The 26,777-nt window shown below is 50.7% G+C and overlaps 10 protein-coding genes across 10 annotated transcripts; 3 read left to right on the forward strand and 7 right to left on the reverse strand.

Moving 5' to 3' along the window:
• Positions 1 to 1,032: 1,032 nt before the first annotated feature.
• On the forward strand, positions 1,033 to 1,679 carry T310_0535 (uncharacterized protein; the record flags this gene model as incomplete). Its single annotated transcript, XM_013476592.1, has 4 exons — positions 1,033 to 1,175; positions 1,225 to 1,443; positions 1,475 to 1,517; positions 1,662 to 1,679. The coding sequence occupies 4 exons, from the start codon at positions 1,033 to 1,035 to the stop codon at positions 1,677 to 1,679; spliced, it is 423 nt and encodes a 140-aa protein (XP_013332046.1).
• Positions 1,680 to 1,912: 233 nt separating this feature from the next.
• Positions 1,913 to 3,582, reverse strand: T310_0536 (uncharacterized protein; the record flags this gene model as incomplete). Its single annotated transcript, XM_013476593.1, has 2 exons — positions 1,913 to 3,015; positions 3,084 to 3,582. 2 exons carry the CDS (start codon positions 3,580 to 3,582, stop codon positions 1,913 to 1,915), a joined length of 1,602 nt encoding a protein of 533 aa, XP_013332047.1.
• Positions 3,583 to 4,454: 872 nt separating this feature from the next.
• T310_0537 (Cell division control protein Cdc6) lies at positions 4,455 to 6,486 on the forward strand (the record flags this gene model as incomplete). The annotated part of the gene is made up of 2 exons (XM_013476594.1): positions 4,455 to 4,824; positions 4,883 to 6,486. 2 exons carry the CDS (start codon positions 4,455 to 4,457, stop codon positions 6,484 to 6,486), a joined length of 1,974 nt encoding a protein of 657 aa, XP_013332048.1.
• A 923-nt stretch (positions 6,487 to 7,409) lies between these two features.
• Positions 7,410 to 10,285, reverse strand: T310_0538 (RhoGAP and Fes/CIP4 domain protein; the record flags this gene model as incomplete). Its single annotated transcript, XM_013476595.1, has 5 exons — positions 7,410 to 8,371; positions 8,434 to 8,619; positions 8,673 to 8,768; positions 8,835 to 9,990; positions 10,058 to 10,285. The coding sequence occupies 5 exons, from the start codon at positions 10,283 to 10,285 to the stop codon at positions 7,410 to 7,412; spliced, it is 2,628 nt and encodes an 875-aa protein (XP_013332049.1).
• Positions 10,286 to 11,445: 1,160 nt separating this feature from the next.
• Positions 11,446 to 13,406, reverse strand: T310_0539 (Amino acid permease (Gap1); the record flags this gene model as incomplete). Its single annotated transcript, XM_013476596.1, has 4 exons — positions 11,446 to 12,354; positions 12,431 to 12,584; positions 12,649 to 13,066; positions 13,121 to 13,406. 4 exons carry the CDS (start codon positions 13,404 to 13,406, stop codon positions 11,446 to 11,448), a joined length of 1,767 nt encoding a protein of 588 aa, XP_013332050.1.
• A 2,842-nt stretch (positions 13,407 to 16,248) lies between these two features.
• T310_0540 (Small nuclear ribonucleoprotein (LSM5)) lies at positions 16,249 to 17,767 on the reverse strand (the record flags this gene model as incomplete). The annotated part of the gene is made up of 10 exons (XM_013476597.1): positions 16,249 to 16,454; positions 16,526 to 16,530; positions 16,567 to 16,651; positions 16,869 to 16,941; positions 17,165 to 17,188; positions 17,256 to 17,319; positions 17,391 to 17,418; positions 17,486 to 17,524; positions 17,618 to 17,674; positions 17,743 to 17,767. 10 exons carry the CDS (start codon positions 17,765 to 17,767, stop codon positions 16,249 to 16,251), a joined length of 606 nt encoding a protein of 201 aa, XP_013332051.1.
• Positions 17,768 to 18,111: 344 nt separating this feature from the next.
• T310_0541 (3'-5' exonuclease/helicase (Wrn)) lies at positions 18,112 to 21,728 on the forward strand (the record flags this gene model as incomplete). The annotated part of the gene is made up of 5 exons (XM_013476598.1): positions 18,112 to 18,120; positions 18,225 to 18,321; positions 18,369 to 19,404; positions 19,671 to 21,421; positions 21,487 to 21,728. 5 exons carry the CDS (start codon positions 18,112 to 18,114, stop codon positions 21,726 to 21,728), a joined length of 3,135 nt encoding a protein of 1,044 aa, XP_013332052.1.
• A 422-nt stretch (positions 21,729 to 22,150) lies between these two features.
• Positions 22,151 to 23,562, reverse strand: T310_0542 (uncharacterized protein; the record flags this gene model as incomplete). Its single annotated transcript, XM_013476599.1, has 2 exons — positions 22,151 to 22,207; positions 22,393 to 23,562. The coding sequence occupies 2 exons, from the start codon at positions 23,560 to 23,562 to the stop codon at positions 22,151 to 22,153; spliced, it is 1,227 nt and encodes a 408-aa protein (XP_013332053.1).
• Positions 23,563 to 24,691: 1,129 nt separating this feature from the next.
• On the reverse strand, positions 24,692 to 25,569 carry T310_0543 (Uncharacterized protein; the record flags this gene model as incomplete). Its single annotated transcript, XM_013476600.1, has 3 exons — positions 24,692 to 24,825; positions 24,886 to 25,168; positions 25,201 to 25,569. 3 exons carry the CDS (start codon positions 25,567 to 25,569, stop codon positions 24,692 to 24,694), a joined length of 786 nt encoding a protein of 261 aa, XP_013332054.1.
• Positions 25,570 to 26,319: 750 nt separating this feature from the next.
• T310_0544 (uncharacterized protein) lies at positions 26,320 to 26,768 on the reverse strand (the record flags this gene model as incomplete). The annotated part of the gene is made up of 3 exons (XM_013476601.1): positions 26,320 to 26,451; positions 26,510 to 26,598; positions 26,684 to 26,768. 3 exons carry the CDS (start codon positions 26,766 to 26,768, stop codon positions 26,320 to 26,322), a joined length of 306 nt encoding a protein of 101 aa, XP_013332055.1.
• Positions 26,769 to 26,777: the final 9 nt, after the last annotated feature.

Genomic DNA, 26,777 nt, shown 5'->3' on the forward strand with positions numbered 1-26,777 from the left:
ATTGCTACTGACTGGCCCGTACGTTTATCGACCCTATAGACACCCTCGGGGCTTAGCACGCAACCGATAACGACGACGGAAGTAGAACGAAACTCTCTGGACGTACCCTTTGTAGACCTTACCAAAACTCCCGCCACCTGTGGAAGCCATTGCTATTAGTAAATCTGCCCAGTTCACAGAAGTTCTCCAAGGTTCAGGCGGGCGTACCCAGGCAATTCTGCTTCGTATAAATCGTCTCTGGATCAACCACGCCCTGCATCTTCAATGGCTCTCAGAGGATGAACTGGTCAGGCCGTCGTTCGTTCTCCTTGAACTCGGTACAGACGAGGTCCTGGTCCTCCGAGCCTGTGTAGTAAATAAAGAAGATCAAAGCCTGCTCAAAAGACCCCAGGCTGTTGCGTCCACATGAAATTCACGCCCTTGAATCACAGCAGGCTGTGATTCCTTGCAGCCAAGGGGCAGCTTGGAACGACCAGATCGAAACGATCGATGGTCTACCGAGGCTCAAAAGAAATTGGTGAGACAAGTCACTCTGCAATTGCTAGAAGGGGATCGAACAGTGGGGAAAATAGAGTTAATAGTTAACGAAGGGATGGAGAACCAGACGATAGTTAGGAGTAGATGGAGACCACAACAGTGGGATCAACAATAAACTAGTGGCGGTTGTCCCGAGCGGGAAGCGTCATTCCCAAAGCAAGAGCTGCAGGATTCCCAAGGGCGCTTTATTATTGAATGCCGAGCGAGTCGAGCTCTGCTGCTGCGACTGGACTAAGAGCCGACCTTATTATTGTTTATGAGGACTCGATTTGTTGTTGGCTGCAGCTTGTTGTTTTGGTCAGTCCGTTAGCTTAAACACCGACTGTTCTGACGGCGCATGCCACAGGACAAGGGGCGCTACCTTCGGGAGGTCCCACCGGCTCAGGAAGCTTAGGTAGGAGTGATAGCACTTTGCCCTTGGCTAGTCAATGAAAACAATGATAAGAAGGCGTTGACTTTGCTTTGTCTGTCTCTGTGACTGTGCCTGCCGTCAAAATGCCTTTGTCTGGCGGCTGCTGGCCTGAACATCCATGGTGCTGGGGAGCGGCTGCTCTCTGCGGCATCTGGAGATGCTCCGACCAGGACGGGAGAGAGCCCGGCCATGACGGCAGCGGAGGAGTCTGGCTGGACAGGCGGTGGTTAGGGAAGGCGGTGTGAATGGCGGGGTTGACCGGTTGCCTGAGATAGGAAGGCGGTGATGGATGCTGGCGTATCAGATGTCACTGGCCAGGCACCCGCTGCCTGTGATTGGCGCTGGTGTGTTTACGTCCCTGTGCAGAGTCAGGTGATCATAACAGAGCAGTCGCACCATGCCACAAAGGGAGGCATCGGCGATGACAGACAGACCCCAACTCTGCTGCTAACAAATAAATGCACACTTGCGGACCATCGAGGGCAGGTTTCGCTGTGAGAAACATCGTAACTAGTACTGTTATAGCTCGAGGCTAGCAGACCGCTACAAACTACCTGTGCATACACGTGTATGCGACTTGAAGGTGGGGGGAGAGGGGAACGGTCTATTCCTCTAAAGATAAGACTGCAGTTACACGCCCAGTCATTTCGTAACGGACCTTCAAGGCCTCTTGCAAAAAAGATCCTAGAAATCATGGCACTGTATGTCATAGAATGACCTCAGTGGTTGAAAGACTAAAATAAAACTGAAAGCAGGAACCGGCGCAGCGGCAGTAGGGGTCATGTCAGGTGTATTCCACTCAGGCTAAGTCGACTGTGCTGCCCTCAGAAAAGGCAAATAGCAAAATCAAATCACCCAATTAGATAAGTAATTGCCTGTCAGTCATGTCCATTGCAACGCCTCATGATATGCATATCCGTAAATCATTTCATCAGTGGTAAAGAACTCCCGTCCCTCTATTGCTTAATCGAGATATCCAATCATGACTGTTCCGTTCTTCAGACCCGCATCCTGGATGCTGGTGTCCAGCTCGTCGATAAGGTTCTTGCCCATCGCATTGAGCTCAAACTCCACGCCCTTCTTTTCCTTCAATGGTGGGTCGGACTTTAACCATTCGTAGATACGTCGAACCGGATCTGCCAAGGCGAATCGGCGGATGACCCTGCCCGAGGGATGTCGGAACTGGATGCGGGTAGTGGTGGATGGGTCAGCCGGCGGCTCCGTGTGAGGTCGGTCGGAGGGAATGGAACGGAAGATGGAGGCTCCAGTGTCTTCCTCCTCCTCCTCCTCCAACCCATTGGTATCCTCTTCTTCCATGGCGACATCTTCGGCTTCCTTGGCTTTGCCTTTGCCCTTGATATCGTCGATACTGCGCGTCAACTCGTCGGGATCTTCTATTTTCTCCGGGGGCGGTGCACCACCAAGGCTGTTTCTCATTGCCATCTCCACCATCTCTTCTTCAGTCATAGTCTCCAATTTCTTCTCCCTCGAGATTTCTGGTTTCCGCTTCGCCACTGGGTTGCGCACATTGTGCTTCAAACTGTATCGATCGAGGAATTCATGGAGCTGCATGAGAAATTCGGCTGGCTTGGGTACAGGCGGGCCGGACCAGACTTTCACTTGCTCACCGGTACGAGGATCAATGATGGCGATGTGCGGGTAGTTGTCCGAGACATCATGTGCTTGGAAATAATACTGCAAGTATGGAACACCACGAGGATCATCCTTGGTATACTGCAGGAAAATGAAATTCTCCTTCACGGTATCCTTCACTCCGGGGTCCTTCCAGAGATCCCGGTTTAATACCTGGCAGTCGAAAATGGAAGGGTCTTGAATATTCACGAGAATCCACTTTTCGTTCTTTCGACCCTCCTCGCGTGCGAGATCCCATGGCAACCTAGACATCAGTTCAAATGGGGGGCGGTACATCTCAGCGAGCATGCTTGACTTCGATGAAGCTTCCGAGGCACCTCCTGTCGCAATAGCGAGACTCTGTCGGTGGGACGCTTCTGAGCTGTCGTTCCAGATATCGGTCGTGTCTCTCTGGTTAAATATTCCAGGTCGATCTAACAAGTAAAACCCATGCAATCAGTCACAGAACTCATATGAGAAACGTGGAGAATTTTCGACTAACTGCTTCTTGTTTGTCTAGCACGGAGCTGGTTCAGAATTGCACTCTGCATATCCTCGTCGTAACCATCTGCTCCAGGCCCTACAAGCGTCTCTGTGGTTCGTGCCAGAGGAGCCCGCACACCATCGGAGCTATCTGCACCAGCATAGAGCTCCTCTTGTAAACGTCGGGCCATGGCAGCATCATCTTCGTAAGTCGAGCCCGGAGGATGTCGAGCTGGTGCGGAAGATCGTGCCTCATCCACGGTGACATCTTCGTCATCTGAGTCCAAATGAACTACCCCCGCCTCATCTTCATAAGCCGTGGTGCGAGAAGCACGCTGGGGCCTTGAGGAGGTAGGGGGCGGATGTGATGGCTGTTCAGTTAGCTCTGCTCCTCCATTTTCGAAATAGAGCTGCATGGCCTGCTCGATGTTGAAATCTGCCAGCTCCAGATACTGAGCTGCCAGTTCTGGAGTCGAGCCAGTAATCTCAGTGAACTGAGCCACCACGTCCCCCTCCATGGCGGGCGATTAAGTGGTGGGCTGGAATCCGAACAGTGTAGACAGGAAGGGGATCAGGCAGTGCGGCTAGTCGTTCAAAAACGGTGCTGATGTCTAAACCCGGAGGCGAAACTGGTTGTGGATCAAGAACAACCGAGTAGAAATTGCCGTCTGCCTGACGGAACAGGTCTGGTATAATTCAAGAGAACCGTGAGCTATCATGGGAAATTGACTAAAGACAGATGATACGAAGTGTTATGATCAGGCGGCGTTGCAGACAAACGAGTCGGCCACCATCGTCATCTGCTAGGCGGAACCAGTGACGATTGCATGCAGAGGGGCTCTGGCACAATAGATATTCCGTTCCGTCCAGAAGGCAAGTCCAACCGAATAATGTCGGGTGCATAAATCCGGTGAGGCAGAAAGACCACAAGCGCAGTTATGCACCAACTTTTATGTGCGGAATTTGCGCTAGGTGCTTAAACGGCCTACCGTAGCATTCCCTTTTGGGCAAACGCGCATAGGATTACTCCGTTCACCATGGCCTCAAGACTCATATGGCAATTAGAATGTGCGGGAGAAGGGGAAAATGACGGCTGGTTCCGGTATTTCGAGTTCTTCGAGGTATTCATGTCGTTTTTTTGCTGGCAGAAGAGACAGCTAGGCGACAATGCCCGCCATTACGAGAAATGGCGTTCCACGTGACGCTCGGAAAACCTGCCTCGCAAAGGAGTGAAACGCGCTTCGCGGTCTTGCCGTTTTAACGTTCCCAGACGCGAAGCGCGTCTCGTGCGAACCATCGATGTACCCCGATGTACCTGCCCTTCAAAGGTACATCCTCCCCCCAAGGTCGCTCTCGCCGCTTTCACCATCCACCAAGACTCACCTTCACAATGGCAGCCACGGTCCTAGGAAAGCGTCAACGAGCCGCAATCGAGCAAGAAGGTAATTCCAGTCGCTCTTTCTCGCTTTCTATCCTTGCTGACTCCTTTTCAGAGGCTTTGTCGCTGCGTTCTGGCAGCAAGCGCCGTGCGCGAGCACCTCGAATCCATGAAGAACAAAACGGGAACCCATTTATTTCGCCGACAGCCCGTCTCAGATCTAAGACTGGGGACGGCTGCGGCCCGTACCAAGGCGACGACACCAACGTCAAGAGCTCCACGATCGGTAATGGCCGTTCGAAACGTAATGTTCGAAACGACAATACCTTGTCATCGCCATCCAAGATCGATGCGCATTTCCGGGCTTCTAAATCCGTAACCGGTAGGACCTCCGCATGACTCTCCCCAACTTGACACACGTGTATGGCTAACCAGAGTAGATGAAAACGTGAAACCAACCGAATTCAAGACTCCGCAGTCTACGAGATTCCGAGATGCGCTGGCCGATTCTCCTCCGGTTACTCCAAAACATCGGGTTCAAGTTGGAGGAAAGTCGTTGACGCCTCGCACTCCCCGGAATGCTTTTACGCCAATTGCCGCCCAGAGCGTCTACACTCCTGCCAGGCAGATGTTTGCCAGGTGCGCGAATCCAGGCCGCTTAGTCGGCAGGGAAAAGGAACGAGAAGAGCTCTCGTCTTTCATCCAAACCGGAGTGCAGTCGCGGAAAGGTGGCTGTATTTACATTAGCGGACCGCCGGGAACTGGCAAGAGCGCGCTGGTGGAAGAGGTGTGCAGAGACCTAAACTTGGGGTCTGCTGTCAAAACCGCGCATATCAATTGTGTGAGCATGCGAAGTGCCCGTGACATCTACAGCAAACTTGTCGAGACTCTGTGCGAGGACTCGCAAGTCTTCACCATGAGCGAGACCGACAGGCTGAAGTCGATGTTCATGCCCACGAAGAAGTCGGCGGATCTGTTCCTAGTCACTTTGGATGAGATTGACCACCTCCTGACGGCAGATCCGGAAATTCTATATTCACTTTTCGAGTGGTCATTGCACAGCAAGTCTCATCTCCTCTTGATCGGCATTGCCAATGCATTGGATCTCACGGATCGATTCCTACCACGGCTAAAGGCTAAGAATCTCAAGCCCCGCCTGCTTCCATTCTTGCCGTATACTGCTCCTCAAATCGCCGACGTGATTACCGCTCGTCTGCGGTCCCTTCTGCCTGAAGACCAAAAAGACGCCGGGGATTTTGTGCCTTTTCTCCAACCGGCAGCTATCCAATTGTGTGCAAAGAAGGTCGCATCGCAAACGGGCGATCTCCGGAAAGCCTTTGAATTGGTGAAGCAGGCTCTTGATGTCATCGAGCAGGAGACGCTGCAGAAGCTGGAGAAAGAGAATGCAGAATCGGACAGTTCTTCCAAAACGCCTTTGGTGGAGAATATCAACCTGTCATCGCCTCCCAAAACTCCAACCTCGAAGCGCACGATAGCTACCGCGTATACCGCTCTCACGGCACCTCGTGCCTCCATCGCCCATATCGCTCGCATCACTTCCGCTGTTTTTGGACAAGGTACGACCCAGCGGTTGCAGGGATTGAATCTGCAACAAAAGGCGGCGCTGTGTGCTCTCGTGGCGTTGGATAGGAAACGGCGCAACGGCGACATCCCCGGCACTCCATCAAAAACAAGGGTCGCTGCTCCAACTGTCAGAGAACTCTTTGACACATATTGTACTCTCTGTCGGACAGACAACATCCTCCATCCTCTCACAGCCACGGAATTCAAGGACGTGATCAGCAGTCTGGAGTCCCTGGGGCTTGTTGGCGAATTTCAAGGGTGTGGGAGAGGAGGCACCATTGCTGGCGGCTCTGGTATCCTGCGCACTCCGTCGAAGAGTGGTAGCGGTTCGTCTACGCCTTCGAAAGGCATGGATGAGAAGGGCCTGGCTTGTTTTGTCTCCGAGAAGGAGATTCTCAACCAGATTTCAGGACCAGGAGAGGGTATCCTCAAGGCGTTACTCATGGGAGATGGGTTGTAATAATTTTTTTTTGCTTTGTTCAGTTTGCCATTGTCGACATTATTAGCGTACATGCATGCATGGGAGTGGAGTTGGGGCATTATTTTGCGTATATATAGTCGTGAAGATGGACGTCACGACAACCTGATTGATTATTGCGGTGTCTTTGCATGAGGGTCTGCATCTGGTGACTGGTTTGATTGATTCATTGTTTTTGTTATTTCTGCATAAACATGCATGGGCTGGTACCTTGGAGTTGGACTGGACTAAGTAGACAGTAGAAGGGCATTGCACATTACACATTATTTGGATTAGGAGAGTCAAGGAGAAAAAAAAAAGATATATCATTCATACCATCATTCCTTTTCCATTTATTCCTTGTTCTTTAAGATGGTCAAAAGAAAAACGAAGCAAGGAATATGTGTATATCCATACACTCTCGTACATACATACATACATATGAAGGACAACACTTACAGCGTAGCACGCGCGCATAGCACGTATGAACAATGAAATGCAATGAAAGAAAGGAAGGCTAGAGACAAAAACGAAACAAAAAGAAATGGGACAAGAAGCAAAAAAAAAAGAGAGACAAAGGGAAAACAAGACATTTGATAGGTAGGTATGTTTACAGATATGAAAAGAAAAAATAACAAAACAAGTTGGTCAATTTCTACAACAAAGCAGTTCAGTTCAGTCAGTCAGTCAGTCAATCGGTTAGTCAGTTCCCTCCTCCCTCCTCTTACTCAGAACACAGACGCAGACACATCTTCCTTCCAGACTTTTTCTTCTACTGTCATGATCAATCATGATCATTGTCCTCGTCCTCGTACGACTCATTCAGCACTAACTATACTTTCCTAGACCATGGTATTCGTCAGGCATTGCTCTCGTTGTGTTGCAAGTTTTTTTTTGCCTCTAATGCATGCACTTCGACGAAAAATCTAGGAGAAATCATTCATCGGCTTGTCCTCCAGCGTCACACCTTTCAGCTCGCCTTCAGGAGGGAGGCTGTTCCTTTTGGTGCTGTCTATGCTCGCGTTTGCCGTAGTCCGGCTGATGCTGCTCATGCCTGGTTTGCGCGAATACCGTCCACCCGAGCGAGTGAGCGAATTTCGTTTCTCTACCACCTCCGCAGGAGCTGGTGCGGGCGTGGCAGTCGGAGTGGGTGAACCGTCTGAGCCATTAGCGGGCGCTCCTGCGTCAGTAGAGGTGGTGACACCGTCGGCGGCCGTGCTATTGGCAGCAGCGTTTTCCTGCGACTTGGCGAGAGTAGAGTGGTCAGCAGGAGGTGAGGAGGTGGCGCTTCCTGGAACTTCAAGGCTCTGTCTAGCAGGGTGTCGGCCTCCCGGCGGACTGCTGACGTTGATCGGGAAGCGGGTCGATCCCCCCGATCCATCAGTGGACCGCTCTCGTCGATGCCTAGCCGATGGTGCGGGACTATTGGCCCGGCTACGACTCGCGATCGCGCGGTTTCGAGCCTCCATGGCAGCACGACGGTTGCTCTCATCAGTACTGATCGCTCGTGGACGAGATTGGCCGAGAGCATTGGCAGTAGACTGACGCTTGAGCTCGCCGAAAATAGCATCTTTGTGGGCAAAGAGATCCCGAATCAGACGGTAGCTGTGGCGCTCGTTCATCGTGAGGCTGCTTTCAACACGCGGGCGAAGAATGCAAGGAGCCAATGTTTGAGCCAGTGCAGAAACATATGCTTCATCAGCCGACGTCAAGTCAATCAAACGCGTGAAATGGGTCATGATGGCATCAAGCGTAGCAATGTTATTGAGACGGAGCTGGCCGAGAGTGCTTTGCAAGACCTTGATCCGTCCTTCTTCCGTCGTCTCATTGGCAGTAGTAGAATAAATCGTCTTGATAATTTCGTAAACTTGAGAAGAAACAAGGGAGTCTGGAGAGCAAAATGGTCAGATCTAAATCCCGCTGTCCCTTTTCCACAAGTTGGAGACAAACCTGGCAATTCAAGGAGATATAACTTCAGAACGCTTGCAACAACGGGTATCTCATATTTCTCTAATATTTCACGGTGGTCAACGTTGCTGTTGTTCAAGGCATTACGGAGATGATGCGTTGCTGCGAGGGGAACATCGTGGAGCCATATCGCGCGTCGTGCCTCATCGCCCTCGAGGTCGGGATAGTCTATACTGATCAGCAAAAGTGCAAAGGAAGCATACAGGAAATCTTATCCTTACGGTCATCCAGAAAGGTCAAAATATTGGTCACAAGAATGGGAACACGTTTCCGGTCAGCCCTTGCCCTAGCCTCCAGATCCACTCCAAACGTCTGGTCTGCAAAACAAGGAAAGTGATTAGATAATCTCCAGAAGAAAGAAAGTAAATGGCGGCCCATCTTACCTCCGACAGAGCCATAGTAATTCTCATACGCTTGCACCTTTGGCACGAAACCTCCAGTCCGATAGTTCTCCAGCATGTATCTTAAATCGCCCAACGGCTGGATGGTCTCCTGATACAACATCATGTGGTCGATAGTGCTCTGCAAGCCAGGGATGACATTGCTGATAGCGCCGGAGAAGTCAAGAACAACGGACTTGATCGCTCTGAGGCGATCCAATTCACATCTTTCCATGAAGCGAAGATGGTCGATGATTTCTTCCTCAAGCTTGCATCTGAGCTGATCCAGCTTCTTCACGGCAGCTTTGTAACGCTCGTCAGCTTCACGAGCTTCCCGGTGGAGTTTCTCGGTAGGAGTCTCGTTCGGATACGGGTTGCTCAACGGATTCCAACCAGCCAGCATTTCAGAGACTGCCGAGATGGTAGGAGAATCGGAGGAATCGTCACTGGTGGCCAATGACGACACTCGCATGAGCGGCTTTTTCTTTTCGGGAATGCCAGTAATCTGAAAGGCCTTTGACCTCCACTGATAGTTCATGCGAGAACTATTTGCAAAAGTGCTGCCCATATTGCCAACTAGGCGCAGGAACCCATTGTCGACCAAATCCTGACCTATCCTCTCCGCGTAACTGACACTCGAGGCGTTCAGATGTTTCTGCAGATACTCAACAATATCCGCGCCTGTAGAGGTGTTTTGGTAGGTGCCCAATATCGGCACTTTGGCCTCTCCCATCTTGATATTCTCTAGCATGTGGGTGAGGAGCTGCTTCAACTCCTCGCGAGAGTAGGTCTTATCACCCAGCTCAACGAGCTCTGGTTCCTCCTCTACCGTCTCTGGCAGAACGATCTTTGGTGGAGTCGGCTTATTCCTGGGACTTGAGGTCTCTGGACTCTGAAAGGCCAGCTTGTTCTCCTCCTCGAGGTCTTCCACCACGCGACACTTGTTGAAGTATTGACTGCGCAATTTTTTGACCAACTCCGCCTGCTTCGCATGTTCCTTGATCCGCGCCTGCAATTCATCGTGTGAATTTTGGACCCGAGCCGCATGCTGCTCGCACCAGCGACTGAATGGCGTCACGACGAGTTCCCGGATGTTGGACGCGATCTTGTGGTGGTTTTTGGATGCCTCGATCATCTGGGCGCGGATACCGTCATAGGCCTGGACTCAGGAAACGCGCAGGGTTGTTAGCACAGAGTATTTCCATGGTGGAACGAGAAAAGCCTACCTTTCTGACACTTGCTCCTTCATCCTTAGTGAAACCGTTTGTAATCCGATCGACAGCCGGTGCGATTTCCCCAATTTTTGTGGCGTAAGCTTCTTCGGCATCCGCTCGCATACTGGCAATGGTGAGAATCTGCTGATTCTCTGCAATGCCCTGCTGGAGCTTCCCGTAGAGGACGCCCAGACCGGTGGCATAGTCGGGCGTCCAGAACGAATCGGCGAAACCAGGCATTGCGAAAACAGCAGCTTCAGTCGGACCAGAAGAGAACGACGAGAGAGAACGCGCGACCAAGAAGCAGAATCACTAAAGCAGGCAAGTGGCCAGCACCAAGCCAGCAGCGGCGGCCCGACTCGCTCGAAAACAGCTCAGATTCGACCAAATGCAATCTAGCGGAGTCCAGCTGGCATAGCCCTAGGCGGTGCTATGCACTGGCAGCAAAGAAAGAATGAGACTCAGAAAAAGGCGCTGGCAACTAGAAATTGAGAAAGAACGTACTGCTGAACGAAGAGGAAAGAGAACAGGAATGTTTTTTTTGCACGTTGTATGTATGTACAGGCTAAAGGCTAAGGGGAAATAGAAACACAGAAGACAGACAGACACCTGGGGCATAAGCCTCGTCATGCGGAAACACTTGGTTACGAAATTAACGGCCCATGTGCCAGCCCTGCAGTGGCTGACCTGGCCGTCCTATTTTTGGAGGCCGTCACGGATACCTGCCACAGGCCTTGTAACGAAGCTACGGGTGGCGGTATCGACGTTACATGCAGTATGGTAACATTGGTATTGCCGTGACAGGGTCTGCAGCCCTGCAAACATGCCAAGACCAGACTCTCGGAAGCAGCTGGAGCTGGAACATCCCAAGAGTTGGACTGACTGACTTGTATAACAATATGGTATCACTCACCTGAATCCCAGTGCTCAATGTCCTTTATTCAACTTTATATCATAATATAGAGTCCATGAGCAGAAGGAAGCATCCTCTGACAGGAGATCTGGGCCATGAAGCGAACCACGGAAACTGCAAGCTCAATTCGTGCACCATGGATCGAAACCGCACTCCGTACTAACTTACAGAAGTCGAGATCACGATTACAAAGTTAGCCAATAGACCTTACAGCACATCGAGGGGAATAGCAACTGGAACATCGATTAATAGAGGAATAGTGATGTCATCTATCAAGTCTTTCCTGCAACCGGTGCTGGAAGACATTCCTACGCTGAACCACCACGACATAGTCATGGTGCAGACCACGCAAAACGTCCCTTCTGTAGCAGACAGGCATTTATGAATTTATCTGATCATGAAAGCCAGGTGCAAGAAGAACAACAGCAAGTCATTAGCAAGTCATGTACAGGTATTATATCCGCGAGAACTCATGTGAGTTTCGCCGTTAACAGAAGAATTTGTAGACTTTCTTCCATATCGGCCAAGCCGCCTGCTCAGCACGCTCCTCTTCGATGAGATGTTGGATGTCGAATTCCCGACGTCCGGTGTTGAGGTCCATATCCTTGGCTCGGATGAACGGAGTCCTGTACCAGAACTTGTAGACGATGTAGAATAAGATGACGATCGGAGCGGCCAAATACACCGAGAAGAAGTTCTCGACCAGATCGCTGGCGCTCATCGAACCGTAGCCGACCGGGGCAAAGCCGACCCAAAACTGGGCGACGAGGACCAGGCAGTTGAAGATGAAGCCGATCCAGGAACCGAAAAGACCGGCCTGGGACTTGTAGGGCAATTCATCCACACTGTGGCCCTGGACCTTCCATCCTTTACGGAAGCGGATGTGAGCGAAACAAATGGAACCCCAGGTGAAGATTGAAGACAGGCCGGAGATGGCGACCATCCATAGGAACGCCTGATCCCGCTTGTCCGAAGCAGCCAGGAAGCACAGGAGACCCAGGGCGGAGGCCAGGAGGATGGAAAAGAGGGGCCGTCCCTGACGATCGATGTAGGCAAGGAAACTGGGTGCCTGGCCCTGTTCAGCCAGGGCGGCGAGGGTACGAGAAGATCCGTAGACGGACGCGTTGCCCACGGACAGAACCGCAATCATAATGACCACGTTCATCACGGAGTCCAAGCCACTGATGCCAGCATTCTTGATGGCAAGGACGAACGGAGATGCTTTGGCGTCGGCGGAAGATGACCCACTCAAAAGACGGTCATCGGTGTATGGGACCAGGAGACCGACAATGGTCAGGGCCACCACGTAGAAGATGGCGATCCGCCAGAACACCTGCTTGACGGCACCGGGAAGAGATTTGCGGGGGTTTGCTGTTTCTGCCGCGGCAAGACCGACCTGACTATCTGTCAGCCCTGAAAATCACGGAAGGGTGTGTTGTGGGTATAACGGGGAAGGATGCTTATATACTGACCAATTCGGTACCGGCAAAGGCGAAAGCTGCGTTGACAAAGACGCTGCAAAGACCCTTGAATCCATTGTTAAAGGCGCCTGGATTATGCCAGTATTTTCCACCGATGTAACCGCCATGAGGACCGCCACCGCAGTTGAGGATGATACCCAAGATGCTAGAAAGAAGGCCAAGTCAGCGCCTCTGGCTGTTTACAGACTTGAAAGAGGGAGGAAACTGACATAAATCCGATGACGGCAATGACTTTGATGATGGAAAACACAAACTCGGCCTCACCGTAGCCTCGAACACCAAACAGGTTAATGGAGACGATGAGCACCCAGAAAATGGCGACCCAGGCAGCCGGCGAGACGCTGGAGTCCCAGTAGCCCACCGTAATGGAGGCGGCGACGATTTCCAGGGGTAATACGACCAGCCATTGCAAGGCGTAATTCCAGCCCATGGCAAAACCCCAGGCAGGATCGATGAAACGGGTCGAATAGGCGGCGAACGAACCGGCGACGGGGTACAAGACGGCCAATTCACCAAGAGCATGCACGGTGCAGTACAACATGGCACCGATCAGGATGTAGGCAATGACGACGGACGCCGGACCACCCGAATGGAGGACAGTGCCCGAGGTGACGAACAGACCAGTGCCTGGACTAGGTTAGTTCGCGAAAGCGGCTGCAGGAGGATTCTTCTCATTCATACCAATAGAGCCACCGATTGCGATCATCTGAAGGTGACGGCTCTTCAGGCGGCGCTGCAGCGGCGAGTTGGCGGTGTTGGCGGCAGCCGTCTCGACATCGAAGACTTTGCCATTTGCTCCAACCTGACCCCGTTTCGTGACATGGGCATTGGGATCCCGCTTGAAGCTGTCGATAATCCGCCTGCCGAGGGACCCCCGCGTGGTTTCAGTCTCTCCGTAAGCGGGGAGAGGCGCGGTGGCAGTGTCGGAGCCGAGAGTGGCCTCCTTAGTAGCAAGGTCTTTCTCCATAACAGGCAATCACCGTATCCTTTCCTTCCAGAATTATATTCTGACGTTTCTTTGTTCCTTCAGCCTTTGTTCTCCGTCAGGAGAGAAGCCGTGAGACGTCGGGCCCAGTCTCTGGGAAGAGGAAAAATAAAGAAGGCACGACCGGTTGTGTCCCGGTTGGGAAGGTAGCAGGGGGTGCCAGGCGACGCCGGCAGGATCACGTCCAACAAAGCAGAGCCTGGATTAAAACCAGAGCGACACGTGAGAAAAAGTGAAACGGGGGAAAAGGAAGCAAAGGGAATCGCAACGACTATATACGAATCCGGGGCCGTGGGAGCCAGCCTGGGCCACGGAACCTCCCCTCTGCATTTTTCCTAGTCTGCCACACTATTCCCGGAGAACCGTGCTGCAGCGAAGGAGGGGACTGCCGTCACGAGATGGGTTGCCTGCACGTCGAGAACGGGCTCAACCGCGCAACCAATGCTGTGGATGAACCGGCCGGGGTCGCCGCGAGTGTCGTTGGCTTTTCCACTCCACGGATTGAGGGCGGGGAACGAGACCGGGGGCGAGAGCAGCGGGAATAATGTTTGGCCGCGCTGATTGGCTGGGGGGGGTCTTGGGGCTTCCGTCTTGGGGAGGACTCGGAAACCTTCCTCCCTGGTGCTTGCCCGGGCAGGAAACCACGCAGCTGCCTCTGCAAGTGGAAGCGGGCCGTCTGATTGCGTCTGGGCATCAGCCCGCCCTCGCTGCCGCCAGCACAGTGCCGTAATTGGCAGGACTGGCCCACCAGCGCCTGGAGGCTCCCTGCTGCGACCTCGTGATAGTGCTATCTGCTTTGTGTGCGTAATAAGCTTCCGTAATGATGACTGCTGGGCTTCCCCAGAAAAGCCTGGTCGTGCCAAGCAATCACCGGAAACCCAAAAAGTTTAATGAAAAGACCGTGGGCCCGTGGCAATCCTCAACGCCAAGCCTAGGTCGCGCTGAGGGCCAGATCTGCAAGAATTATTGCCTGCCGCACAAACTCATTCCTGCGTCGGCATGACTGCCTTCAGCAACCGCCCGGTTCCCGGCCGCATGCGGCAGCATGATGACTGCTGCGACCATCTGCAGAGGAGCCGTTGATTAGACCGTTGGCGCGTGCCGCCTCAGTCATGCTGGTCTCATGCACCGAAGCCTCGTAGAACACAGTCACGCCTTCTTTCGATCCATGGCGCGCGCAACCGCTAAGGAGCCAACCGCTCCGTACAAGATCGACAGCGATAATATCTACAGTGGAGTCGGCCCAGCGGCTCAGCCAAACTCGTGCCACAGAAACTTCGCTCCTCCAGCCATCTTAACAGTGGACGTTTTATCACTTGGCAGCAAGCAGAACCAAATCCTATTCGAGAATGGACAATCTTATCGATGAGACGGTAATCCGTGGGAAGCTGACTGTTGACCCACAATTGATAGTGAGTGATTATTGCCCTGAGTCTGTGCCATTCACGCCTGATCCTCGGGCTGATTTCGAAAAATATTTTGAATAATATCAGCAGTGATAAGATACACAGGGCGGCTACCTTCCACCTGTCCCATAGTCAGGCACCCTGCGGTATTTTCAACCTTATTCTCGCCTGATACACGCAGAATCCTGGGTTCTAGATTCTGGTTGTCCAGTATCGGCCCCGTGAATGCCCGGGCTGTCGCTTAGTCCAGCGCCATCGGCTTGTCAATCGCCATTAACTCTAGCGCCCGATCCATGACCGTCGAAAGCTTGCTGCTGGAAGTTTCAGGCTTGGAATGTTTCTGGAAGCGTCAACGACTGCGTTGTGAGATTCCTCATATCCCTGTCTCCGGCATATGTCGGTATACGTCGGTATAGAGTGTATGGAGTAGGAGACAATAATGTTGACTGCTCGTGACTGCAAGGTGCCACCGGGCACAGTGCGCGCTACAGTGCGAGATTTAGGTCCTTGCCCTACGGACTACTCGAGAGACGATCTTCTCCACTACTGTGCCGGCAGCTATTGCACACTCGGTATGGGGCAATTAATCGTGCTCATTATTGCGTGTCTCAGATGCTGCCAATAATAAATATCGCCCTCATTAATTTACAACTTGCCATCTTGCCCAGTTGAAAATGTCAAGGCCACGTTAAGTTGCTCCAATAATACCTGTAGGCGTTGATGTCTACTCTGTAGTTCCTTTCTAAAACCGCAGTCGCCTCAGTGCGGACTGTTGAAGGCTCAGTGACGCTCTCGCACCAGATAATTCGAGAGAAGTCCCCAGAGCCAAATGTGGCGCACCTATTCAACCCCTTCTTAACCTCCTAGCCGCCAGTCAAACGGTTCGACAGCGAACGTGGCGTGGCTTTCTGTGCTTCGCGTCTTTTTGGCCCAATATCTCGCAACCACGCTACCTAACTCCATACCTCCATTTAACTCAGTTTTGGCCATCCTGGAGTTGGTGTCCAGCGATCCACCACCCCCTTTTGTCCGGGGGTGGATAATGGATTGGTGCTCAGTCTTCAGATTCGATGGGTGGATGCGGGGGTGGCGGATACTGTTATGTAATAGATACTACAATAACCTCGGTGCTCGACTCCAAGAGCCATTCGCGCTTTCTGGGACTGGGAAAACGCATGGCTGGAAAGGGTCCAGCTGATCATCATTACTATTCGTCCCCTGAATATGACAAAACGATCATGTTGGCTACACCTGGAGTCTGGAGAACGCGGGGTGTCTTGGCTTTATGGAGCCTCATGGAGCAACTCCATTTCTAACATGCCATCGACTCTGGAGAACTGGAGAACGTGGTTCAAGGTGGAGCTTTCATTTGTGAAGCTTGAAGATTGACAGTTGCTTGTGCTCCTTCTCCGCAAAACCTACTCCGCAAGAACAAGCAAGGCTGTGTTCTCCGTAGATAGCCACGTGCTGGCGCTGTGATCCCCGGATTCTCCATACGTCAGTATCCTCAGATAACCGAATTCCATATCCTCCATCCGGGGTGAGATGCGGAAATCTTCGGCGGGTCTGTTTGACTTTACTCCGCGGCTATGAGGATCTTCATCTTCCAATAGGTCTGACCTGACTATCAAGGTTATTCAGCTAAAGTTTGTTGGGATAATAATCATGAATGATTATCCTTAGCCAGGGACTTACTTCCCCTGAAACGGATGTCATCAGTTCAACTTGCTACGCACTGATCACTCGCCCATCCCGGTCTACTCAATACAGAGGAGGACGTGGTTAGTTTTAGGGGATAATCATTAATAACTCTAATCAATCCTAGAATTCATGTGACCTGTCTATCCAAAGACAATGGCAGGACAAAATTAAAATGACAATGATGGAAGCAAACCAGAACTAGCAGCCAAATGTAGACTTTTATATTATTATGCCCTGATCGTTGCGGATATGACAATATCCATATTCTCGTCCTGGATAACTTGCTTTTTTTTTTCGTTTATTGCAAGCCATATTTCATTTGCCACTAGACACTGACGGGAATTGTTATGGGTGTTGGAAAAAGTGGACTTCTGATACAGTTGTTCTGCAATCCCATCAATTATTCGTATCTGTACTTATATTTATGGTCAACATGGTCAACATCCAAGAGGTGCAGGAATTAGGCATCTCCAATAACAACCACTATGCCTTTTTTAATTGTATTGTTCTTTTAAGGAAATTTTGCTCATTACTCATTCAAGTCAGACATATAACATCAAATGCTAGCTCATTCTTCTTTTTGTTCTCTATTTCTTTTTTGTCCTTACTTTCTGCACCCTATGAGCTGCTCACAGGGCCCTCGCCTCCAGGAATTAACTAGAGATAGTCTTCATTAGCCAGTGTCCGAGACGAGAGTCGACTCTTGAAGACAACATATGCTCACCATGCAGATGTTATTCCCGTTAAGCAGGATCTTTGGAAGTTTCTCCTGATTGCCGGAATAATCGCTGGTTGTCATGTTAGACGAATTTTGACAGATGTGAACCCCGAAAAAAAAAAGGAGGAAAAGAAGACGTACAACTCTGTTACATCTTCCAACACCATGTCTGTAACTTCGGTTAGCGTCTTCTATCATCACTGCTGGACTGAGACAAAGATTGAGGGGATACATACTGACATAATCATCAAAACCAAGCAAAGTTCCTGCGAATTCTGTTTATACATAAGTTAGCGGGGAGATACTAGAGCGTAATACCTCTCTTCTCGTTTCGGCTAACTAAAGAGCCGTTCAGGGTTGAAACCTACCCTTGTCGCCTTTCATAACCACCCAGATTTTAGAACCGACGCATTTGTCGATCAGCTCTGTATTGACAGGTTAGCGCTGTCTCAAAAAAGCAAACAGAGTTCCTACGGTGTTCCTAGACGCTTACCAAGAGGCAGTAGTTGGGAAGCCATTGCGAACGAATAAGGATTTCGAGTGCAATCTCCAGCAGTCGATCTCACCCAGCTGAGACAGGCGCTAGAGGTAAAATAGAGCGCAAGTCCCCCGAAGTCTGCCTAGCTACTCTGAAGAAATCTAATAAAGACTGAACGCGCTTCTGTAGATGATATGATGTCGATGGACCACTCACGTGGCTGCCTCGCACTTAAAGATTTCCCTGGCCGAGATTCTAACCAGAACAGGATTAGTCCCACTACCACTGAGCTCGATAAGGGATCAGTCCCCGAGCAACTTGTTAACGATACTCCGGAGTACTTTTGTCTTTGTGTTTGCCTTTCTCCTCAAAGATTTTTTCACAATGCTTGACGTGCGAGCTGTCTTGTAACCAAGTTCCGGTGCTGCTTGAATTGGCTAGATCCGGGCAGTAACTATGGTCGCTTGGAGCTATGCGAATTCGCCTACAATACGCAGCGGGCACACCTCGCGGTGCTGCCGCTGCGATTCAAAAAGGCCGCGGATATGTTGACAGATTTGACGAGTTTCCATCGGCCCGGATCTACAGGCGAATGTTCGTATTTTCTATCTTACGAATTGGGCTTTGTATTAGCTGACCAGGCATCTGCAGCGGGTTCGCGATCCTCCCCAGTCATGCCCGCGGTCCCTGTGTCCGTTCCCCATGTTGTAGCTCAGGTCCCCTGACCGTTCATTCCGGACGGTCTTTTTCGAGCTGCCCATCTCTCGGTCAAGCGGCGTCGAAAGATGCCGACGAATTTGACGACTCTGAATTGCTTGACGAACTTGCCGATTCTAGTGGTGATACTTTTAGCGATCTTGGAAGCATGATTCGGAAGAGGGGAACTGGTGAAGCCCACAGAAGACCTGTTGCGCTAAGGCCGGTTTCAGCTGAGGAAGCATCGCGCATTCGACAGCGAGAGGAGGCTGCTAAACTTTATGCGCAGCTACAAGCCGTTAATAAATTTCGCGAGAAAGTTCGCAACGTTGAGTCTGAAGTGGCTTCACTTACACCTTTCAGCCATCTTGTTTCTGAGTTTTTCGATGCCAAATATTTCGCGCTCGACTACGAGCTCTCTCGTTGCGCGCGGTTCAGCGGAGATCTGGGACGCGAATTCCGTCTATTGAAATTCTCCAGAGAGGTCGCCAACATTGGATTGAGAGTGTCGGCTTTTTCCGATGCCTTTAGGGAACTAGTACATGAACTCAACGAAGAGTTTATAAGACCTCGTGTTTCGGCAAGGAAGAAAGTTGACAGACTTTTGAACTCGGCCCATTTAGCTGAGAAAAAGTACAGGAACTTACAAGACTTATTTCTTACAATTCACACGCGAGGTCGTCTGATGTCCCAAATCCTAGAGTCCCTCGCCAACGATCGGGGCGTCCCTTCAGAACGCCGCGAAACTTATCGTGCACTCAGGGTTAAGCAAATAGACGTCGATCGTACGCTTGTCAAAGCAGGCCACTATTTCCGCACATTCTACCTGATTCGAAAGGAATTGGAAGGTCCCTTTGGTGCTTCGTCTTTAACACGTCTCCTCAGTCAGTATGCACACGTGCCGCCTGACATGCGAGCCAGGTCTAAGACATGGGCACCCTCGATAAAAGCCTTGATTGGGCCTAATATCAATCAACGGAAGTATGCACCGAGCTACATCATGCGGCGATTTTATATGCGGCGCTTGTCGAAGTCGTACTCGGCACGCGATCCGCGACTGAACATCTTTTGGAGGCAACTAGATGCCTTAGCCCCGTTTGAGCTGAATTGGGTGGCGTCAAATTATATGAGCAATGAGATCATGTATCTGTTTATGACCCTAAGATACCCAAGTCCGGGTCTCTGGTCAAATCTGGACTTCAAGGCACGCAGAAAACACGCTTATGATCTAAAAAGTCTTCAGAAAGCTTTGATTACACCCGCGGCGATATCGCGGCGGAATTACATTGGTTGAGAAGGCTCAACTGGTTGCGATTGAAGTCCGAAACTAAAATCCATAATTTAGGCGGAACCGCATTCACTGTTCGAAGAGGGCTGTTCACTCCAGTCGCGCCTCTAAGTCAGGATCTTTCTCGCTTCGATGATTATATCTTCAAGACCAGTGAGTATATAACGCAGACAATGGTCTTGCAGGTAATAACCGAAAATCACATGAAGAAGTGGTGGACTCCCATGAAAGTAGCGTCTGACAGGGCGGAACTTCATGAAGAAGAGGAACTCGACGATGATGGAAAAGAGGACGATGTTGAGCGGCAAACTCAAAGTGAACTCCTCCCTCTGGGTGCGGAATCCGAACCACAAAACAATGATACATCTAGCATGAAAGCGCGCACACGATTCTCCGTGCGCAGAGCAATGAGCTCCACCTCATCTTCACCTTTGACACTGCGAGTGAGGGATCGGATGAAGCCGCTTTTCGCCTTCAAGAAATCGTCTACACTATCAGCAAGGGCACGAGGTTCGAAGACTCTCAATGATGAGGTTATTACGATGCAGGCGAAATTGAATAGAGGTACCCCAGGCAATCGTAGTAAGAGAAGCGCAAAGAAGTGGAAATCTGCACCAGTGTCTGCCACGTCCGAACTCGATCTCAGAGGGCTTGAGGAACTTGCAGAGAAGGCCAGCCGATCACAAGGCCAGCCACTTCGCAAACCCAAATCCCCAAAGCGAAAACCATATAAGGTACAAAGTAACCCGTGGAAATCAGCCGGGGCTGGCAACCGAAGACGGTTGCAAAGCGAGGGATCCTTGAAGGACTCTCCCAGCGGTGCGCAACCAGTACCACAGCCAAATGACACTGCCATAACAATAGGCCATTCACGGCCGAAACGAAAGCGGTTCTACGGGCCTTCTAGTTCTGCATTTCCACGACGATGTAGCACCGTACCTGGAATTCGTGGAGGCAGCTCGGCCGATGGCCATTCTGAGAACGATTTCAGCTTCGTGGCAGACTTCTCAGCAGCTCGAACCGACCACAACGCGTTGAATTCAGAGAATTTGGAGTCGACAGGCTCGAGCCCCGACACGGAAACAGCCATCAATGGTTTTACGGCCCAGGTCACTGGCTCTGACGATGAGAAGACTTCGACGCCTCAATTCTGGAGCCATAATCTGCACAAGGGACCTGGGGGTAAGGGCATCCTCGTCCATTATTGCAAAACCCTTGAAAATACGGAACGGATTGCGAGTCATTTCCTCCAGAGTGATGTAGTGGGCTTCGACATCGAGTGGAAGCCCCAGACCTCCTCCTCCACAGCCAGCATCAAGGACAATATATCTCTGATCCAGCTAGCGAATGAGGAGCGAATAGCCCTCTTTCACATCGCGCTTTTCCGACCTGGTGAAACGCTTGACGAGCTTGTTGCCCCGTCGCTTAAGGCTGTGCTTGAATCTTCTAATATAACCAAGGTGGGCGTATCCATCAAAGCGGATTGTACACGCGTCCGCCGATATCTGGGAATCAACGTGCAGGGCCAGCTGGAGCTCAGCCATCTGTACAAACTGGTGAAATACTCGCAGTCCAATCCGAAGCTGATCAACAAACGTGCGGTGAATCTGAGCCTGCAAGTCGAGGAGCATCTGGGTCTACCACTGTACAAGGAGGATGAGGTCAGGCGCAGTGACTGGTCACGGCCCCTGGACTACCGTCAAGTTCAATGTAAGTTTATATATGAGTATTAAGAACATCAGAACATTTTGTGGTTAAGTGGTTAAAAAATGCAGACGCCGCCGCCGATCCATACGCCTGCCTGTGTCTGTACCACGTCCTGGAGGCCAAGAGAAAAGCGCTCAACCCGGTCCCCCCGCGACCGGCCCATGCGGAACTCAACCTTCCAATCCTTCTGGCAAATGGAAAACCCGTTCCTACAAGGGACGATTCCCAAGAACCAGAAGAGAACGAGACGCCGGTCGAGGAATCCGCCCAGGAGGTGGAGGAGGAGCTACACGCCGCCAAGTCTCCGTGACGTCGAATTAGTAATACTCGTTCCCTGCTTCTTTGCTTTCTAAAAAATGGATACCAAAACGGATCATCCTGGACATAGATATATACCTTGGTGTTGGATATGGCTTCTTTTCTCAAATTATTTTTTTTCCGCTGTATTGCACGATACTCATCTCATCTCATCTCTGTATTTGGTAACTATATGTAGATAGATCTCCTTCTTCCGATATATTTAGAATCCGATATATTTAGAATTGAGTATCGTTTTTTTTTCTTACCCGCAACATGCTGACATTCACAAAAAAAAAGAGCAAGATGGAGAAGCTCGGGAATAGAAAAACAAACCTAAGGGGATTTAATTTATTTGATTTCAAATAGATTGTATTATCCAATGAAAAGAAGATCTGTATCCGTTCCGAAGAAGAATCCTATCGTGTATATATGTCATGGAATGGACCAAACAAGAGATGTTGGAATTGGTAATATCATATCAACGTAACCCTAGTAAATATATACATATCTACGATTGAAAAAAAGAAAAAAACGCCAATACCTTGACCAAACGCCTGTGGACGATGCTCCCAATGTGCATGCATGCATGCATGCTTTCTTTCATATAGCATACCTGACCTCATTCAATGTTTACCTCGTTAGGTACCTAAGTAACCATCTATCTACCCCCTTACCGGCAGGATCTTGGATGCCAGCACCTCCTGCCGACAGAGCGGGCACTCTGGTTTCTCGCGGACCCAATCCCGGATACAAGTCCAGCAGAAGACGTGTCCGCAGGTCGTCACGCTGGGGTCCTTGAACAACTCCAGACACAGCGTGCACTTGCGCTGCTGGCCCGCAGGGATCCATGGCACGGCCGAAGGGTTGGCCGACAGGTCGTAGCGGGGAGTGGAAGCAGGCAGAAGCGGGATGGACGGAGGGTGCTGTACGGATGGCAGCAGCATATCCTGCTTGCTGCGCCCGTCTGCATGGAAACCAGTTGCGGTACCGGTAGCGGACAACCCCGGTTCCTCCTCCGCCTCCTTCTGGATAGACGCCAGGGTCTGCCGAACGTGGACGATTCCCTGCACTGCCATCTGCAGGACGAGCAGAACACCAAGCACCTCGTATCCGACGCGTTGTTCGCTCTCCCCGATCCGCTTCGTGAACACATATCGGAGGCCCCAAAGACGCTTGGAGAGATGATAGTACGCGCCGGTAAAGTAGAACGTTGCCAGACTGAGGGCGTAAATTGGAGACAAGGATGTCAGCGAGTCGAGGTGTTCGAGGATATATTTCTGCAGGCGAAGAGTGGTGAAGAACTTGTTTTTTGACGCGGCATCTTTCTTCAGCGAATTTAAGCGCGACGCGACGCTTTGCGCCATCGCTGCCTTTGCCTGCTGTCGGGCGATGCTGCGCTCCAGTTTTGCCCGGATCTTCTGTCGGAGGTAGGGAAGGAAGCGACCCAATATCCACGGCACCAAGATACTGCTCAGGATGTAGCCTGCGCGCCGACCGATTGAAGGGAGTTGCAGCGTGTCATCTTCCAGCTGCACAATGTCGCAGTATTCCTCGCCCAGCGTCCGGTTGCCGATCAGAGTGGTCAGGGAGAAGTACAGGATCTCGGTCAGATTCTTGATCGTCTCCGCATGCGCATGCGCGTACCGCGCACCTTTCAACGACCGGATGATCGACTGTGCTTGGTTGGTAAGGGTGCTGGTTATGAAGCCGTCTTTCTCATGGGATCGGATGATATCCGGGGAAGTTGCAAAAGGGTAGAAATGGGTCGTTGGCGCGGACGTCGATGACGATTGTGATGATGAGGAGGAAGACGACGACGACGACGCTGAGGCGTCGTCAGCCATATTGTCCCTTTTTCGGCGAGAAACGCCTTGCAGCAGTCAGAAGCTGTGAAAGAAGCTGCTCTGGATCAAGGCATGACTCTTGATCGGAATGATCGAACAGCATCCACATCGTATCTCGGATCGTATCTGGGGCGTCCCGACGTGCCTCGGTAATCTTCACGTGATTACCCTGTTAGGATTAGCGCAATGTTTTCCCGAAGCGGTATGGCGGCTATGGCCCCTGTCCGTCCCGAATCCCGATGCGGTTGTTATCACGTGATGACTACCCGGAACGGCAGCCGGGGCACGGGCCACAGGGGCTAGCGCTCGCTGGCCGTCCGATCCCGAGCGCCGACGGCCAGACCGGCACGAGTTGGGAAATCATGAAGCCAGCCATGTCTTCTTTATCGTCCATCTCGAACGTGGTATGTCTCGAACTGTGCTCCTCTCACCCTGAGTCATTCCTTTTTCCTTTTTTTCGCTTTTGGGAGAGTTCGTAATAATTAATCCTCTCCATATTCCCTGTTTCTTCTTTTCTTCTTTTTTATCCCCGTTTCTATTTTTAATTGTTCAAGCTGTCCATTTCTCCCCTCCCCCTCTCCACCCCTGACCCTTTTTCTTCAGCAAGACTGAACACCTGTGCCTTGGTCAATGGATGTAAGCCGTCACCCGCCGGCGGAGTTGGATGGCTTCAGCAGCTTCCTTCCCTTGCCGTTTCGCATTGCGATCATACTGGTTGCTGGTAAGGGTTGTCCGCTATTTATACAAGGAATCGATGTCGCTCCGGACGTGAGACTAAGACGTTACACGAACAGGTTTCTGGGGATGGGGTGTCAACCTCCACTACTTGTATTTGTCAAAAATTGTAGGCATCTTCCCGCCGCCAACGACTGGCAGGACTAATGGCTTGGTAAAACCTTGGCTGACTGCGTGGCAGGATGTTCCCGCTCTGATCCGGTATCCATCTCGCCAGTCGCCTCACCAGACCCCTCACTATAAGTCGGCATATCATCTAGCTACCCTCCTCACCATACCTCTTGGAGTCTGTCTGCTCATATTCTGGGCGGTCACGCACGGCTCTGCTGAGCTGATCCAATCGTGGGAGGTCATCCCGCAGTCCTATTTCGTGATCCTTTTGATCCTCCTGCTTCTACCCTTTCACCGTCTGTCTCGTTCCGGACGACACAGATTCCTGCAGGTGTTGAGGCGTATCAGTCTTGGTGGACTGGCAGAGACGCAAGATGGGAAGTTTGGGGATATTCTTCTTGCCGATGCCCTCACGAGCTATGCGAAAGTCTTGGGGGAGATCTATGTGAATTTCTGCTTGTTCTTCTCACGACAGACCTCGAGTACAGGCAAGCCAGACCGGACTTGTGGAGGAGAGCTGGCGGTGCCCTTGATTATTGCCATTCCGAGTGCCATCCGACTGAGGCAATGTCTGATTGAGTATATCCGCGTACGACGGGCCCCGCTTCGCGGTGATGGCTGGGGAGGACAACATCTGGCCAACGCTCTGAAATATGCGACAGCTTTCCCTGTTATCCTCTTCACAGCCTTGGAGCGGAATTACAGCCCCCTCAAGACTCATGGGCTCAGCGAGGTGGCCGTGTCGCGACTTTGGTATGATCTCTCCCAAAAAGAGAAATGGGCCAGCCTTACTGACTTAAAATTCCCTCCAGGGTTTTGTCTTGTTTCATTAACTCGGCCTACTCCTTCTACTGGGACGTCGCTAAGGATTGGGACCTGACCTTGTTCTCTCCGAGCAGCAACCGTCGGGATTATCCGTTTGGGCTGCGACGACACCGAGCGTTTTACAACAATGGACTGTACTACGGCGCGATCATCATCGATCTCATTCTGCGTTTCACCTGGGTGTGCCGCCTCTCGCAGCGACTGGAAAAGATCAACCACGTCGAAAGTGGCATCTTCCTGCTCATGTTTTTGGAAGTTGCCAGGCGATGGATGTGGGTCTTTTTCAGAGTTGAGACCGAGTGGGGTAAGTATACGTCTCGCTTTCATAGTTGGCATGTTATGATCGTAGAAAAGATGCTAATGAACTTCTCATCTTGCAGTCCGAAATACCAGAGGCCCCGCACCGGACGACATACTCCTTGGTGAATTTACCGGAAAGATCGACGAGGATTGAACACACCTGCATACTTAGAGGTTAAAGGTTAAAAGTCATTGTTGGCGGACGCTTGCTTCATATCATCCATTCATAGATCGCTAGTGCTTTTTTATACCCCGTGTTGCTGTTGACAACTTCTTGTACTCTGCTTATTTTCATTTTTCCTTTCAACTTGCTATCTATGACAAGATAAGCTAAAGAAATGTCTTGCTTTGTTTCTTGGTTGATTTGATTTGGTTGGTTCTGTGTGAGAAGATTACTGCTTAATACTGTAGATAACAGAAATCCTTTTTTTTACCTCTATCTCTTGGGCGGTGGTGGTCGGGGAGGCTTTTTGTGTCCTTCATGGGTATATTATATCCTAATGTCTACCTTTTGGTTTTTTTTTATTACCCGGTCTATCTCTCCATAGTATTTTCCGGTGCAGTGCAGGTGTGGTGTTGTTTTATCTTGAACCGATTAGCTGAATGGGCTAGATAGACTGGTCTGGACTAGATTGGGCTGTGGCTTGAGAAGACAAGACAGAAAGGAAGAGAGAATAATGGGAAAAAAAAGAAGAATTTGAGTTTTCTTCTCTTGCAGTTGTTATGTGTAACAAGCCTATCCTGTCTTGTCTGTCTATGTCATGCATATACGGTGATTGATAAATATCAAGTAGCAGTACCTGGGGTATGGAGTACATGTATAGATAAAAGAGGGACAGAATTTAACTGGCTGGCTGGCTGGCTGGCTAGTTGGTTGATATAGTGATATACCAGGTCATGTGTATCACGTATGCTGACCTATTCAGTTCAGATTTCATAAATGATGACATTCATTCATCATGTGTATATATCTTACATATTCATACCAATTCAAGTAATAGTTTTGTTTAAGTTCTGATGCATACAGTACGTAGATAGACTCGAACATGGGCAGATAAGGAGTCACTATGACAATAATATATATGCTATATACTATATACCATGACTGATTGCGATCCCAGCAGACAAACAGATAGACAGACAGACAGACAGATAGAGACATAGATGAGATATGAGATACCCAATTGAATAAACAATGTTGCTTGTTGTTGTGCCCGATTCAAATGGAAGTACATGTCAAAAAC

The sequence above is a fragment of the Rasamsonia emersonii genome (genome assembly GCF_000968595.1).
Source record: "Rasamsonia emersonii CBS 393.64 chromosome Unknown ctg1118621759682, whole genome shotgun sequence".
NCBI classification, from domain to species: domain Eukaryota; kingdom Fungi; phylum Ascomycota; class Eurotiomycetes; order Eurotiales; family Trichocomaceae; genus Rasamsonia; species Rasamsonia emersonii.